This window comes from Macaca mulatta, chromosome 7 (genome assembly GCF_049350105.2).
Source record: "Macaca mulatta isolate MMU2019108-1 chromosome 7, T2T-MMU8v2.0, whole genome shotgun sequence".
Taxonomy (NCBI): domain Eukaryota; kingdom Metazoa; phylum Chordata; class Mammalia; order Primates; family Cercopithecidae; genus Macaca; species Macaca mulatta.
In genome coordinates, this window is record NC_133412.1 from 31717370 (window position 1) to 31734251 (window position 16882).

General features: G+C 35.4%; 1 protein-coding gene across 1 annotated transcript in view; it reads left to right on the plus strand.

Annotated features, from left to right (window-relative positions):
- The window catches only part of UNC13C (unc-13 homolog C), a 653225-nt gene that overhangs the window by 427263 nt on the left and 209080 nt on the right, over positions 1 to 16882 (plus strand). Inside the window, exon 18 of the mRNA XM_015142282.3 lies at positions 11411 to 11496. Coding sequence (XP_014997768.3) covers positions 11411 to 11496 — 86 coding nt within the window. The remainder of the gene's footprint in view (positions 1 to 11410; positions 11497 to 16882) is intronic.

Below are 16882 nucleotides of genomic sequence, written 5' to 3' on the forward strand. Positions count from 1 at the left end.
AAAAGGGTGATTGGCTTCAAATGGCACTTATGATCAATTTACTTTATGGTACAAAAGAACCTAAGTACAAAAGGAAAAATTTCTACCATGGCATTAATTTGTAAGGATGGCTCGTAATTTACTAGTAGAGTCCTGCTTAATAAAATTTATGCTTAGTTGTTTACTACATTCATGATAATAGCAGTTAATTGCACTAAATGGATGTCAAGTATCTTAAGTGCAGAACATACTAACAAAGGCTTAAAAGTTTTATAATGTAAAAAGGGCACAACAAACTGTCTCTTAAGTTCCAGCTATGACAAAGAAATTTCAGATGCATACATGACAGGCAGGAACGGGGAACCATTGCTTACTAATTTGTAATAATTAACATACTTTTTTTCAAAGACAAACTTTGCATATCAAAATAATACTTCACATTTAATGGATTCTAATTTTATCCATTGTGACTGATGAATCAGTATTATCAAATTTGGCAGTGGCAGATTATGTTTCCCTCATTTCAGTAAGAAATTTGCAAGATAATAAATTGGGTTATTAAATTGTTGTGTCTCATAAGATTCAAGATTTAAAACATTTGTGCTTTGTTAATTAATTGCTGCAAATTAAAAACAGGAGACAGTCAAATAATGGTGGAATGGATCAGTTATTTCATTAAACCTCCTCTTTATAATGGTAGATTAAGTTAAGCTATGACTGCATTGAAAATGAAGAAGAGGTGGAGCTACACCTTAGAGAATTTAATTTGTGCACAAGAAAACCTCATGAATTCAGACTAGTGTGAGAAAGGCTAATTTAAATTTATATGGTAAGTAGGAATATTTCATATACCATATTTATGTGTACTTCTTTTAACTTTTAAGTATGTATGACAACTTCTACAAAGTTACAAAATGGTTGTGGAAAGGTAAACCTCTTTCAGTTTTGTTTCTATCGTAGTTTGGAATTCATTTGTAGTTAATGTATGAATTGTTAGTGTATAGCTCAATATTTCTGAAGTTCATAAAACCATTTAGTCCTGTGAGTACATAAACATTTTCCTAAATCAAGTTTATTGCTATTAACTTTATTAACAAATTTTATCCTACGGACTAAACACCTAGTAAATACAAATATAAGTTTTCATTTACTTTATGTGATTATTTTTACGTTAGAAATCAATGGAATCTAAATATTTTCCTGTCTGTCTCATTTATACTTATAATTTCATCATTATCAGCAGGAAACATTTATTGAGTACTCACTGTGTGTCGGTGACTAAGCAAAATATTTACATGTAAAATCTCATTTAATCCTCACAACAGCCCTAGAAACAGTCCCAAGTTACGCAATTAATATCATCCCCATTTGACAAGTGAGAAAATTGAGTTTTGAAGAGATTACTCACTGCTCCACTGGGTAAATTAGCTAAGTAGCAGAGGAGAAATGAAATCGCTGTCTTTTGGAATGCATTGCTATTTAACTTCTGTATTATACTGCTAGGTATCAGGCAGGAAAAATAGCCAAAAATGTGTTAAATTTTGGAAAATAAGCCTCTAGCAAATACGCAGATGGTATAGACTCCTTAGCGAGCCCCCACCAAAAGGCAGACGTATTCAATTGTGAAAATGTGTCAGAAAAAAACAACTCTGCCTTTTAAATAATGATTTGATATTGGGACTACAGCATAGAAAAAGCATATAAAAATTTAGTATCAAAATGAGATTACATATTTACAAGTCTACAAAGGCAAAGTTGGACACAGTGAAAAAACACTATTATGGAAATATTATTTTGTGGTCCCTTAAAAATTAGAAACTTAAAATGTAGCCATTAGTTTCTCGGAAATTGATAAAATCTATGTTGTCGGGAAAATGGAGTATTTCTCCTTTCATTTCCAGAACTGACTTTCTTCTTTCACCCACTGTATTTTACTCATAATTGTTCATTTTTCTCCCCTATTTCCACAAGGCAGAAAACAGTAAAGAATTGTTTGGGAAACTGTTAGCTTTTCAAATGTTACTTAGTTATATTCTGGCTGCTAAAATGGTTTAAATAGTATGGAGAGGGCCAGGCGCAGTGGCTCACGCCTGTAATCCCAGCACTGTGTGAGGCCGAGATGGGCGGATCACAAGGTCAGGGGATCGAGACCATCCTGGCTGACACAGTGAAACCCCATCTCTACTAAAAAATAGAAAAAAATAGCCGGGCGTGGTGGCGGGCACCTGTAGTCCCAACTACTCCTGCTCAGGAGGCTGAGGCAGGAGAATGCTGTGAACCCAGGAGGTGGAGCTTGCAGTGAGCAGAGATTGCCCATTGCACTCCAGCCTGAGTGCCTGAGTGAGACTCCATCTCAAAAAAAAAAAAAAAAATAGTATGGAGAGAAAAAAATTATATACATATGTAGGTATTGGGAAGACTGTGTAAATGTAATTAATACTGTTAGGTAGTAAAGAGATGCTATGTGAGAGAAGTGTAGGGGAGAAAGAATATCTTTTCCTTCTATCCTCTGAGTCCTCAGCTGTAGTCACTATAACAAGATCCATTAACAAGAGAAGAGCATACAAATTTATTTAACATAAGCTTTATATGACACAGGAGCCTTCAAAGGAAATAAAGACCTGAATAAATGACTAAATTTGAGTATATTTTGTGCTAGGTTTGACAAAAAGTGGAGAGTTGTGGGCACATGTATAGAAGCCCGCAGAAAAGTATAAATACAGTAAACTTGGAGAAACAGCAAGGCCTGCTCATTCACGTTCCTTTTGATAAGGATGCTTCTTTCTTTGCTTTTGGTGTAGGAGCAGCAGCTCTCACGTAAGGATCCTATTTCCTGCTTCAGAGGAAGATCAGAAAACCCTTTCTAGGTTTTATGTCTTGCTTCAGGGGAAAATCACAAAGTCCTAACTGCATGTGCCATTTCTCAGATTCCTTCCACTTGAAATACTCCATTTGCCAAGGTGCCATATTTTGGGGTAGCATGTCCTGAACCCTGTCAGGAGAAATGTTGTATAATGCTAGACAAAATTGGTTAAAGAGAAAAAATATTATTCCCCTCATTTTCATCAGTTTGGAACTACAAAGCAAATGTCAATCACATTGTGCCAGTTAAGTGAGACCTTGTGTCAAGAGTAAAATTGTGTAATTTCTACAGTATAAAAGCACCAATCCTGTCACTAATTCTTAATATTAAGCGAGCTCAGACCCATTTATAGTCACTATGCACCTCTCTTTGCCCTTATCATTCGCAAGCATTTAATCATTGCTAATTCTGCCTTGAATACAACAGAAGACTTAAAGGGAGGTGACACTTGGGCTGTGCTTCCCAGGGAGAGAGAGAGGTTATTATCTCATAGAAATTAAGAGGAAGAGACAGCAGGAAGGTGGAAAATGATCAGAAGATATATGGAATGTCAGGCATGTAAAGAAATAATAAAAACTAGGGGCAGCTAGATTATTCATGGTAAGGGTTGGGGAATGAAAGTGAAAGAAATGAAAGTTGGGGCCAGATGATCAGAGCAGGATAGTCGTATTAATGAGTTGAAACTATTATATGCTAATAAACGTGTGACCAGCAATTTATGGTTTTAAAGCAGTAGTTAGAAATATGATGGCCTGTGTTTTTAAAAGGCAAATTAGGTGATAATATAGATGTATCAGAAGAGGGAAAAATAGGGGCAAAAACATAAACTAATAGTGCAATTATTGAGGCAAATGAAGATAATGACTTGAATTGGGGGTGTGATATTGGGAATAGGGAAGCGAGAGGCAAATTCCACACGTAGACCAAAGAAAAAATTCCCCGGAGGGTGCAAAGGAGGGGACCCTGTGGATCGTGGCAGAGGCTGATGACTCTGGTAGCTATCTAAATTCATCAGCTAAATAGTATTGCCATTAATTTAACTATGAAATACGTAAGAAAGAGTCAGAAATGTAATTCTGAAAGTACAAAAAGTACCATAGAGTGGAGGTAAGGTAAAATAAAATACAGGCTTCCGGAGAACTTGTGTAACTGTTAAAGAAAGAAACGTTACATTCTTTTTATTTTCTATCATGAGATGTCTATTATCTCTACAGGTAATAGCACAATCAAAATTGAAACCAGCGTATCATAATGTATTATAATAGAGCAAAACTTCTAACACTGATCAGAATGAGGCCTCAGACCCCAAATATTGTTTTCTGTATAGAAGTAGATCTTAGCAAGAAGTAGATCTTGAGATTTAAATTTAAAGAGGGACTGCTACATAAAACGTGAAGGCAGTAATTTAAACTGTAAGTATTCTGAGGAAAAATCCAATAGCCTAATACCAAAAAGGAAAGAAATTGTTAACTGTAGAAACATTTTCAATGCATGGGAATTTTTTTATTGTAAAAGAAAAGAATAGGCCGGGTGCGGTGGCTCACACCTATAATCCCAGCACTTTGAGAGGCCAAGGTGGGCAGATCACGAGGTCAGGAAATCGAGACCATCCTGGCTAACATAGTGAAACCCCATCTCTACTAAAAATACGAAAAATTAGCCGGGTGTGGTGGCGGGCGCCTGTATCCCCGGCTACTCCGGAGGCTGAGGCAGGAGAATGGCGTGAACCCGGGAGGTGGAACTTGCAGTGAGCCAAGATCGCGCCACTGCACTCCAGCTTGGGCGACAGAGCGAGACTCCGTCTCAAAAAAAAAAAAAAAAAAAAAAAAGTAAAAAGAAACATGGGCAAGAACCATAGGCTCTATTTCTGATTCTGTCTTTGATTTGTTTCATGTTCTAGTATACTCATTGAATATTGTTTTTTCTTTACTGGAGATATCTCAGGGCTTAACTCCTGACCACCAATTTTTAAATTAGAAATAATAACAACTGAATAGGGGTTTTGTGGGAAACAAATTATTATTATCCATCTTTTAAAATAACTCATGTGTATAGTAAAACTCCCATTGATTCTACTTCAAAATTGAGTTTTAAAAATGTTATGATCACAGAAATAATCATATTCACCTTCACAGGCTGCATGAAGTAGAAAATAAGAGTTCTAACGTTTTTAGATCATTTCTGTGAAGTAAATCAGTAAAACTTAAAAGCATGACTCCCCAACCGAAGCTTTATAAATTTTCAGTAGTTTGGTGTGTTTTCTTCCAGCTAACTTTTTCACACATATAAACATAGAAATTCATTTAATAATGTTTGCTTTCATAGTGTTTTTAATGAAATAAACGATCATCTTATATGTTAATCAATAATTTGCTTTATTCACCTAATACTGCCTGAGAGACATCTATTCATGTCAGTTGAAATAGTTCTGCCTTGATCATTTCAATAGCTGCATATTTTTCCGTGGTATCATTTAACATCAGGATGATGCAGCCAATGAGGGGACTCCTGTGGCACAGAGAAGAGAAAGTGATAGGGATAACACAGATATTGGTATAGCAGAAGAACTGAACGCCTGTAGAGAGTCATTAGATAACTATGAGAAAATCAACTTCAAAAAAAGAAAGCCTGAATTTTCATCAATTTTTAAATTGTTTCCAGTCTGATAAGTAGAAAATTTTTACTCTTATTAAGGTGAACAGCTCCTTTCTTGTGTTTATTAGGCTTTGATTTTTTTTTTAATTTCCCTTTCATCTCAGCCACTTTTTCTTTCATTTTTTTCTATAGATTTTTAACATGTTAATAATATTACATGTTCTTTTTATGTTAATAATATTCTCTTTTTGTCTTTTATATAAGCTGGATATATTTTTCCAGTTTGTTGTTTTATTTTAAATGGTGGTTTTTGTTTTGCTTTTTCTTTCCAACTTTTATTTGAGGTTCAGTGGGTACGTAGGCAGGTTTGCTACATGGGTAAATTGTAAGTCATGGGGGTTTGATATACAAATTATTTCATCACCCAGATGATAAGCATCTAATTCTTGGTTATATATTAGAATTTTTTCTAATCCTATGAGAAATGCCAAAACTGCTTTCCAAAACAGCTACAAGCATAGTAGCCAATAGGTAGCTTTTAGATCCATACTCTTCTCCCACCCTTTACCCTCAAGGAGGTCCCAATGTCTATTGTTCCTTTATTTGTGTCCATATGTACTCAATAGTTAGCTCCCACTTATAAGTGAGAACATCTGATATTTAATTTGTGTTCCTGAGTTAATTCACTTACAGTAATGACCTCCAGCTCCATCCATGCTGTTGCGAAGAACATGATTTTATTCTTTTTTATACCTACGTAGTAGCCTACGGTACACATTTTCTTTATCCAGTCCAGTGTGTATGGGCTTGTAGCTTGACTTCTATGTCTTTGTTTATTATGAATAGTGCTGTGATGACCATACAAGTGCATGTGTCTTTTTGGTAGAAAGATTTGTTTTCTTTTGGTTATATGCCCAGTAAAGAGACTGCTGAGTCAAATGGTAGTTCTATTTTAAGTCCTTTGAGAAATCTCCAAACTGTTTTCCCCCGTGGCTGTTTCCTACCAGCAGTGTATAATCATTCCCTTTTCTCTGCAACCTCACCAGCATCTGTTATGTTTTTACTTTTCAATGATTGCCATTCTGACCAATGTGAGGTAATATCTCATGGTGGTTTTGATCTGCATTGCTGTAGTGATTAGCAATGTCAAGCCTTTTTTCACACGCTTGTTGGCCATGTGTATGTCTTCTTTTGAGAAGTCTCTGTTCATGTTCTTTGTTCATGTTTAACGGTGTCGCGTGTTGTTTTTACATATTGACTTGTTTAAGTTTCTTATAGATTCTGGATATTAGACCTTTGCCAGATGTATACTTTGCAAGTATTTTCTCCCCTTCTGAAGGATGTCCCTTTACTCTATTGATAGTTTCTTTTGCTGTGCAGAAGCTTTTTACTTTAATTAAATTCCACTTGTCAATTTTTCTTTTCGTTGCAATTGCTTTTGGGGTCATCATAAAATCTTTGCCAGGGCCTATGCATTTTCTAGGTGTTCTTCTGGGTTTTTATCGTTTTCAGTTTTACATTAAGTCTTTAATTCATCTTGAATTGATTTTTGTATATAGTGAAAAAGATCCAGTTTCAGTCTTCTGCACATGACTAGCCAGTTATCCCAGCATCATTTATTGAATGGGGAGTTGTTTCCCCATTGCTTTTGTCAGCTTTGTGAAAGATCAGATGGGTTGTAGGTGTGTGGCCTTATTTCTGGGCTCTCTGTTCTGTTCCATTGTTCTATGTGTCTTTCTTGGTGCCAGTATCATGCTGTTATGGTTACTGTAGTCTTGTAGTATAATTTGAAGTTAGGTAGTGTGATATATTTGGCTTGGTTCTTTTTTCTTAAGATTGTTTTGTATGTTTGGGTTCTTTCTTGGTTCCATATGAATTTAGAATGTTTTTTTCCAATTCTATAGAAAATGTCATTTGCCAAACTGCTTTCCAAAACAACTATAACATTTTCCATTCTCAGAAGCAATGTGTCAGAGTTCCAGCTCCTCTGCACACTTGCATCTTTGCTAGCCCTTAATAGTATTGGGCTTTTGCCTTTTGTTTTTTTAAGCTATTCTAATAGACATGTAGTATCACATCATAATTTTATCGGCAAGTATCTAATGACTAATAATGTTGAGCCTATTTGCATGTGTTTATTTCCCATCTAATTTTTTTCTCTTCTGAAGTGTCATTCAAATCATTTGCCCATTTTTATTGGGTAATGTTTTTTCTCTATTACTGAGATTTTAGTATAATGTATATATCCTAGATATAAATCCTTTATCAGACACATGTTTTGCACATTTTTTTCTCCCTATCTGTGGCTTACCTTTCTGTTTTCTCAACAATGTCTTTTGAAGATCAGATTTTAATTCATGAAGTTCAATTTATCAATATTTTATGGGTTACACTTTTGTGTTACATCTAGACAAGTTTTGCCTAATATAAGGTCACAAAGATTTTCTACTATGTTCTCTTTAAAAAGTTTTATGGCTTTAGGTTTGGCATTTTGGTCTGTGGTCCATTTTGAGTTAGATGTTTAATTTGGTGCAAGGTATGAGTCAAGATTTTTTCTTTTTTGCCTGTAAATATTCAAGTATTTTAGCATCTCTTGTTGAAAAGACTGTCCTTTCTTCACTGACATACTGTTACACATTGTTGAAAATTAGCCACTCTTGTATTTGAAGACATTCTGTGTGAATTATTATATTTTCATAGAAAGCTGCAAATACAAGTAAAGTTTGTTCTTTACTTTAAAAAAAAAACAACAGCATTTTTTTCATCTTCTGGTGTTTTTACTTTGCTATGCCAATTTTAGAATCAGTTTGTTGATTTCCACAAGAAATTCTGCTAGAATTTTGATTGAGATTGCATTGAATCTATGAATCAATTTGAGAAAAGATAAAATTCTAACATTATTGAGTATATCAGCCTATAAATACAATATATCGATTTAGGCCTTATTTCGTTTTTCAATACTTTATAGTTTTCTTCATATAAATCTTATGCGTATTATATTAGATTTATAACTAAGTATTTAATAACTTTTGATGCTGCATTAGTGCATTCTGACCCTGCTATAAGGTGCATGCCTGTAGTCCCAGCTACTCGGGAAGCTGAGGCAGGAGAATCGCTTGAACCCAGGAGGTGGAGGTTGCAGTGAGCCACGATTGCACCACTGCACTCCAGCCTAGGGGACAGAGTGAGACTTCATCTAAAAAAAAAAAAAAGAAAAGAAAAGATGCCTGAGACTGAGTAATTTATAAAGGAAAGAGGTTTAATTGACTCACGGTTCCATATGGTGAGGGAAGCCTCAGGAAACATAATCACAGTTGAAGGCTGAGGGGAAGCAAGCAGCGTCTTCACAAGGCAGGAGGAGAGAGACAAGAGCACAGGAGTGAACTGGCAAACACTTTTAAAACCATCAGATCTTGTGAGCACTCACTCACTATAAGAAAACAGCGTAGAGGAAAGTGCCCCCATGGGGATTACAGATCCCTCCCTCAACATGTAGGGATTTCAATTTGAGATGGGATTTGGGTGGGGACACAGAGCAAAACCATATCAGATGCTATTATAAATGATACTGTTATTTTAATTTCAATTTCCAATAGTCCATTGGTAGTATACAGAAATATATGAATTCGTATTCTGTGACCTTATATTTTGTAGCTTCTTAAATCAGTTTTTTAGACATTTTCTATGCAGACAATTTTTAGTATGCCATTTTTTATGTAGAAAATCATGTTCTCTCTGAAGAGTTGTATTGCTTCCTTTGCTATCTATATGCCTCTTACGTATTTTTCTTGCATTTTAACAGAACTTAAGAACTCCAGTATAATGTTATGTAGAAATACTGAGAGTCAACATCACTGCCTTCATCCTTAAGTATCAAGTGTGAGACATAACTATAATTTTAGCAGTAGGGTTTTGTAGATTCTCTTTATGAGGTTAAAAAAGTTCACTTTAGTTACTATCTTTCAGAGGGATTTAAAATCATGAATGAATGAATATCAAATACCTTTTCAGCATCTATTGAGATGATCATAAAATTTTTCTTCCATAGTCTAACAATACAGTAAATTATGTTGATTGATTTTTGAAGGTTGAATTAATGTTGCATTTTTGGGATAAACCTCTCTTGATCATAATGTATTATTCATTTTGTATATTGTGAGATTAAATTTGATATTTTTTGTTGAAGATCTATGTTTATAAGAGATATTCTTTAGTTTTTTGTGTGAATATCTTTGTTTCCTGTATATTGTACTGTAAAGCTAATATAATCTTATTCTTGATTTAAATAAATCAAAATAACTAAGCAATTTTGTCTTTTTATAAGCAAAAAGCACTCTTATTATATCACTTATAATTTTGATGCTGCATACTAACTACATAAAATCTAATGGACTACAAAATGTATGATGCTAGTATTTATGCTCAGATGAAACCTTTTGAAATAAATTGTTTACCTGGGGTTATTGTTATATCAATAAAGTAAAATTTAATGTTGAAAACTAATTTATATGTATTCAGGTTGTATTAAATTTTGTAGAAGAGATCTGAACTTAAATACTTGATAAATATAAAGCTTCTGGATTTAAGTTTCAAAATTGAATGCCTTATTAGACAAATTGATAAAACTGGCAGTCAGTAAGGGAAACTGATGCAACACACTCTAATTTTGATGGAAATATGGACTAGAGTAGTTCTGTATGTGTCAATAGTCTTTTCTTATTTGAGGTTGTCTTGAAGTCATATTTCCTTAGGTAATGCTTTCCATACAGGATTATACTCTTTTTTTATTTGAACCCCCAAATGTAGATGAATGTGAGAGCTAGCTCTGTTCCTTGATATAAATATTTGTATTCATGTGTGCACGTCTGTATATATATATAGAGAGAGAAAATACTTCCAGTCTTACATTCTGGTGTGGAGTGAGTGTTTACATTGTAATAAAAAGACTCGGTCATCATATTCATTGGGCTTGTATTACTTAGGAGCCTTTTCATGAGATTGAATACACATGCAAACAAAATAAATGTTTAGAAGCAGTCAGAATCTTGTTTTTAACCTAAGCTTGCTTAGTCTAAACACAGACCTGCCTGGAAGTTCTGGAATACAGATTAGTGGGGGTGTCCACCAGGAGCCATTTTGCCAGAGGGAGTGAGGAATCTTTGTTGAAATAATTCACATAAAGATAATAGATAATAGAAAAAATAAAAGTACTTAAGTGTCCTTCAAGGAAAATGGCTGAGGGACATATATGAGTTGTGATTTTTTTGGTGTCATATGGTATTTGCTATTCACCTTCTTCTGATCTATCCTCGAAAGTGAGACATAAAAAGATGGAGTCAGCCAGGTATGGTGGCTCATGCCTGTAATCTCGGCACTCTCGGAGGCCAAGGCAGGTGGATCACCTGAGATCAGGAACTCCAGACTAGCCTGAACCAACATGGTGAAACCCTGTCTCTACTAAATACAAAAAATTAGCTGGGTGTGGTGGCACACGCCTGTAATCCCAGCTACTTGGGAGGCTGAGGCAGGAGAATTGCTTGAACCCAGGAGATTGCAGTGAGCCAAAATGGCACCATTGCACTCCAGCCTGGGAGACCGAGTGAGACTCCGTCTCAAAACAAAAAAGAAGAAGGAGAAGGAGAAGGAGAAGGAGAAGGAGTCTTCGATAAAACCAAAGGAGCTCTTGAGACACAAACACTCATCACAAGACATCCACAGGCAGCCCCAGTCACTGTTACTTTGGCACTGATATAATGAAGTCTGTTTTCTTATGATCCAATAACTTTTTAACATTAAACTCTAGTGTGTAACTTTTTTTTTTTTTACTTATGACAGTTCATAAAGAGAAATGTCATAAATAACAGTGTTTATGAACTATATAATAACTACTGTGGTAGATGTGTAAAATGATGTATTTTGGTTTGTAGGCATGTTATTCTTCCTCATACACTAATTAAATGTGTTTGGTTTTAGGTTTCCTCAAGAGCTGAACATGGGAAAAATAAGTGCCGAAATTATGTGGACTCTTTTTGCTCTGGATATGAAATATGCATTAGAAGGTAATTATAAATATTTATACTTATTCACCTACATGTTAGAGTTAAATGGTGATTTTGTGTTCTTGGCTTTAAATGTTAAGAATTGAAACGTTAAAACATTAATTATTGTGATCAATTTAGTTCTAAAACTTATTTCCATATGGTAGAAAGATAAGGTCTCAAAGTACACAAAAAGCCCTAAAGAAGTATATTCATTTTTAATTATATGGTCTAAGTTCTGGGCTCGTAAGAGTATTTCACTGATAGGATTATGCTCATATGTAAGAATACTTGATGTAGTTCATTTACCAAAACAGGCCATATTGAGGAGGTGGATGAGTAGTTAATCCAGATATTTGTCTGCATAGACTTGGAAATAGTATCCACGGGGAGGCGGGTCAAAATTCTACCAAGTTTACACAAGAACAATGGCAGAGGTCTTTACCCGAAACTCCACTCTGAATAAGTACAAATCATATGATGTAGAAAAGGAGAAATACAGCTCTAAGTTAAATAATTCTATAAATATTCTTTGTGCACCCACATTGTGTTTACAGTTAGAGATAGAAGCATAGACCAGGTTACTGTCCTCTGGAAACTAACAACCTAGTAGAAAAATTTATTTGTACTTATTCAGTAAATATATATTGAGCCCATAGATACTAAATGACCACTGGCACACTGGATGTAGGGGATGCAACAGTGAACAAGATAGCCCTGGTCCCCGCCCTCATCAAGATTATGGAGGAGGGCTACAAGAATGCAAACAGTTGCAATATGGAGTGGTGAGGACTAATGATGACGGAATGTCTGGAGAAGCACCTACATCAGACCTGGGGCTAGGGAACAAGGCAGGCTTACTGCGGGAAATTCCTCTAAGAAAATGTAACGTTGATGAAGACCTAAAGGATAGGTAGGAGTAAAAAGAGCTTTTGGTAAGACAGAGCACTAGCAATTAGAGAAAGCACAAGGTGCATTTGAGAAGCGAGAACTCAGTAGGCCCAATGAGCAAGAAAGAGGTAGCAAGAAGTAAAACAGGAGAAAGTAGCAGGGACCAGCAGACAGGGCCTTCTGGGCCGTTGTGAGGAGTTTGACTCTGTGTGCTGAGAAAAACGAAGTCCCATAAAGGATTTTCAGTAGGTGCATGTCTTAGATTTGCAGCTTAGAAAAATCATTTTGATTACAATATGGAGAAAAGGTTGCGAGAGTAAGACAGGTTTTACAGAGTTCATGTATATCATGCTACTGTTTAATAGCTTTCCTGTACCAGGTTGCAGAGGGAACATTCAGTTTTTCTCATTTGGAAAAAAAGGTACTCAATAGATCATAACATCTAGTTTTCTGATAAAGTCAGCCTCTTCCACTCACAAATAGAGAGGCTTATCTAATCTTTAAAATCACACCAGAACTGCGCAGAGGTGCAATTCCTTACTTTGCAATGAGGTTTTTCTTCTACAGTTTATTCATGACCCAGCCCTTCCTACCTCTTCCGTCTTTGCCTCCTACTAACCACATCCTTTTACATCTCTCTGCTTTCACTGTCTCTTTGGGACCCCAACATTATCTCTTAAATCAGACAAGAACCACCAGTCCACTGAGCAAATACATTTTTTTCAGATAGCGTTCACTGCATTCTCCCACCCTCCTTGAAAGGCTATTAGGCATCTGAACATTTTTAGGGTCGATATAGATTCTTAATCTCCTCTGACAGAACCTACTCTTCTCTGCTGTTCCCTGTAGCAGTTATTGGTACCACCATTTATGCAATTACTTAAGCAATATGGGTTATCATATAAATTAAGCACATATGGGTTATTAATATCATATATCATATCATATAAAGTAATATATAATTTATATGATATAAATAAATATATAAATAAATATATTAAATTGATATTTAAATATGATAAATATTTAAATATGACATTTAAATATTATAAATAAATATTAAATATGATATTTTATATGATATAAATAAATATCATATAAATAAATATCATAAATAAATATCATATAAATATCATATCTCATAAATTAAGCACATATCACTTAAGCACATATGGGTTATCATATAAATCTAAGTCTTAGAGTAAATTTAACTGAGGACTTACGTACAATTCTTCATAACCATATTTTCCATGTTTAACTATGATTCAGCATACTTCATACATATTTTGAAGATTAAAATGTTTTAGTGCTTTTTAGTAGAATAGATGGTCTTATTAGTGACATTTTCAACTATATGAGATTAGAGCTTTTTGAAAATAAGAGCTATGTTAACCATGTGTCAGTCCTTAACACAAGTCTGGCATGTAGTAGTTGCTCAATAAATAATGGTTGCATGAAAATCTAAGGTGCACTAAAGCAGTGTGTAAATGAATACATATGTGTAGATTAGCGACATAATTCAGAATTATTTTCATTTATATTATAGCCAGGCAGTTGTATTTTTTTTTTTCCAAGACAGAGTCTTGCTCTGTCGCCAGGCTAGAGTGCGGTGGCGTGATCTTGGCTCACTGGAACCTCCAACTCCCTGATTCAAGCCATTCTCCTGTCTCAACCTCCTGAGTAGCTGTTTTCTAGTCCATTCTATATCAAAGTTACATTGTTCATCAGTTTAATTGCGCATACTGATATTTGCACAACAGAATAGTAAAGTTTTAGCTCATCAGAATGCCTTTTAGCCTCAATCCTTACCCAAAGGCTTTCTAATATATAACAATCTATTTTACATTAGCAAACACAACCCACAGAACATATGGCAAGATGCTGCTTTTATGAGATAAAGCCACATTTTAGCCATCAAACAGATTTCACAGACTGGTTAATAAAAATCAGCTGTCAGGCTATCTAATACAAAGTCTGAAAATATTCCATCTAATCCCCTATGTCATTTTAGTGGGGAAATGGAGATCAGGGAGAATAGACGTTGAGAAGCAGGGCAAGACCAAAGTGGACAGATGTGTTTCAGCCTCACCTTCCTCTGCTTGTTCTGAGTGTTTCTTCCCACATCCTGTCTGCCCTGCCCCTTCTTTATCTATATCTTATGAGTACCTGGTGCACTCAGGGCTTTCCAAGAAGTTAAACACACTAAAGTATTTGGGGCATCGTGGTTATCCCTTCCAAAAGATCTGAAATCAAAATAAGGAAATAAACACATTATAATTAAAAACTGGGATGGTGGGCGGGGGGGGGGGGGGTGGCAAATATATCCCACATACACTGATGAGCTGGAAGTGGCCATGTGGGAATGAGCATAAAAGACAATAAAATGGAAGCAAGAAATGAAACTTATTAGCATCTGCTTCTGACCTCTAAACATACATCTCAGAAATTTAGGAGATTCTTGCCTCCTTTCAACTTTACATTGAAGGAAAGCAGCAGTGTTAATTCAATTGGCCTAAACTTGGAAGCACAGATCCTCTTTCACACTTACAGTAAGTGCATTTCAGTTTCCTCCACTGGCAGTTCCCTTCCAACCCGCGCACTCCCTCCTCCCTTGCAATTAAGTTGAAACTACCTGTTTTATATATCTGGAGTAGATAGAGAAGGCGAGCTCTGTATACCTAATCTGGAAACATGCTGACTAAAATATTTGGTTTCTAAATAACAGAAGAAAAATAGACATCTAGGAGTGTTTGTAATGCTATTATTCAGGTACACCTTTGACAATCTAAATCACTTTGTTATCTATTTCAGTAAAAGATAATTAAAATGTGTTTACCTGAGTAATATGCCATGCTCTTTTGATAGAGATGAATATTTCAGAGTAGGTATGTAATTAACTGGTCAGCCACTTTCTCTGGTCCAACTTAAAACGTAATCAAATGGTAAGAACAGGGCTACACTAACTTCTCAGGCTATGAATGCGGTCCCACTTGTAGTATAGGCAAATCTATTTGTTGAACACACAGCTGTGTGTTCTGATATTATTAGAAGTTCAACGGCTAATAAATTCAGTAACTTTTAAGTCTGTCTTTCTGTTATACAAGGTGAACTCTAGCAGAATCTCACGTAAATGGAAATGAGTTTCCAAAAACCCACTGAGCTGGTATTAGAATCAGGATATGGAGCATTACCTGTTTAGATATTTTTAATTAGTACATGGTCACTATATAGATAGAACATAAGGTCTTGATGGTTATTTTATCCCTGCCTGAACCCAAACTCTAAGATTCTAGTTTTATCTCATATAATTCTGACTCTTTGGTTTTGAAATAAGGAGCAACAGTGGACACTGACCTTCAAGGATTTAGTTAAGTTACCTGGTCATCTGTGTTCCTAGAAAACACTGAACTTTCTCACATTTTTTGTTTGAGATGGTATTAGAATTTAAATTTCTTGTTAACTCAATGTAGAGTCCGTGTCGTCATGGATACAGCTGGTCTCTCACTGTTGACCTTGGTACTCACTCAAGTGTGACAACTTTTTTTTTTTTCTCTCATATGTGAGGCCTCAGGAGACTATAAGGCTAAGACTAGGTTATCTTTCTCTCTCCTTTTTACAACATACCCACTTTTCTAGTTAATTGTTTTAGTAGCTAATTATTTTTGGTGGGCTTAAGGAGTCAGAAAAGAATAAAATGAACAGATACCCTGCAGTAGCACCAAAAGAGTAAAAGAGAAACTCTCAGCTTGGATACCTAAAAAGTATAAGGTTTAGCGTTAGTGTGTCAGTTACCTATTACGATATAATGAATTATCCCAAAATAGAGTGCCTGGCAACGTACATAAGTAGCTGCTATTGTTGAAGAACTGTCGGGCTGGGGGATTGCTTTCCTAGGTGACATACTCATATGGCTGTTGAGTAGTTGCAGGCTGTCAGCAAGAGACCTCAGTTGTTCTCAGCATGGACCTCTCCACAAACTCCTTGACCATCTCTAAGATACAGCTGCTAGCTTTTCCCAAAGTGGGCAATGCAAGAGAAAAGGCAGAAGCTGCCATCTTTATTATCTATACTGTGAAGCCACACTCAGTCACTTCTACGATATCTCATTGGTCGCACAGTTCCGCTTGTTCAGCGTGGGAGAGAGTATACAAGGATATGAACGCTAAGAGTCAAGGATCACGGGTGTCATCTTGAAGCCTGGCTAACACAATTAGCATTTGCCTCTCTGATCATTTCTGTATAATATTAGCATATTCTTATTTTAGGTAAGGTTTTTGTTTGTGATGATTTTAAACAAAAATAATAGTCAATGTGGATAAAACCATATTTTTTTTCCTTTGGCTTCATTTCCCTCAGCTCTTCCCATAACAACAAGAAAATGAGGTGAGCAAGAAATAACTTGAAATTTTATAAAAATAGATTATTGTCTAAGATGTTAACCCTCTCTCGTTTTCCTAGCAAGCTCCTCTGGGAAGGGAATTCTGGTTCACTGAGAAGAGATTAACCAGACACTTTC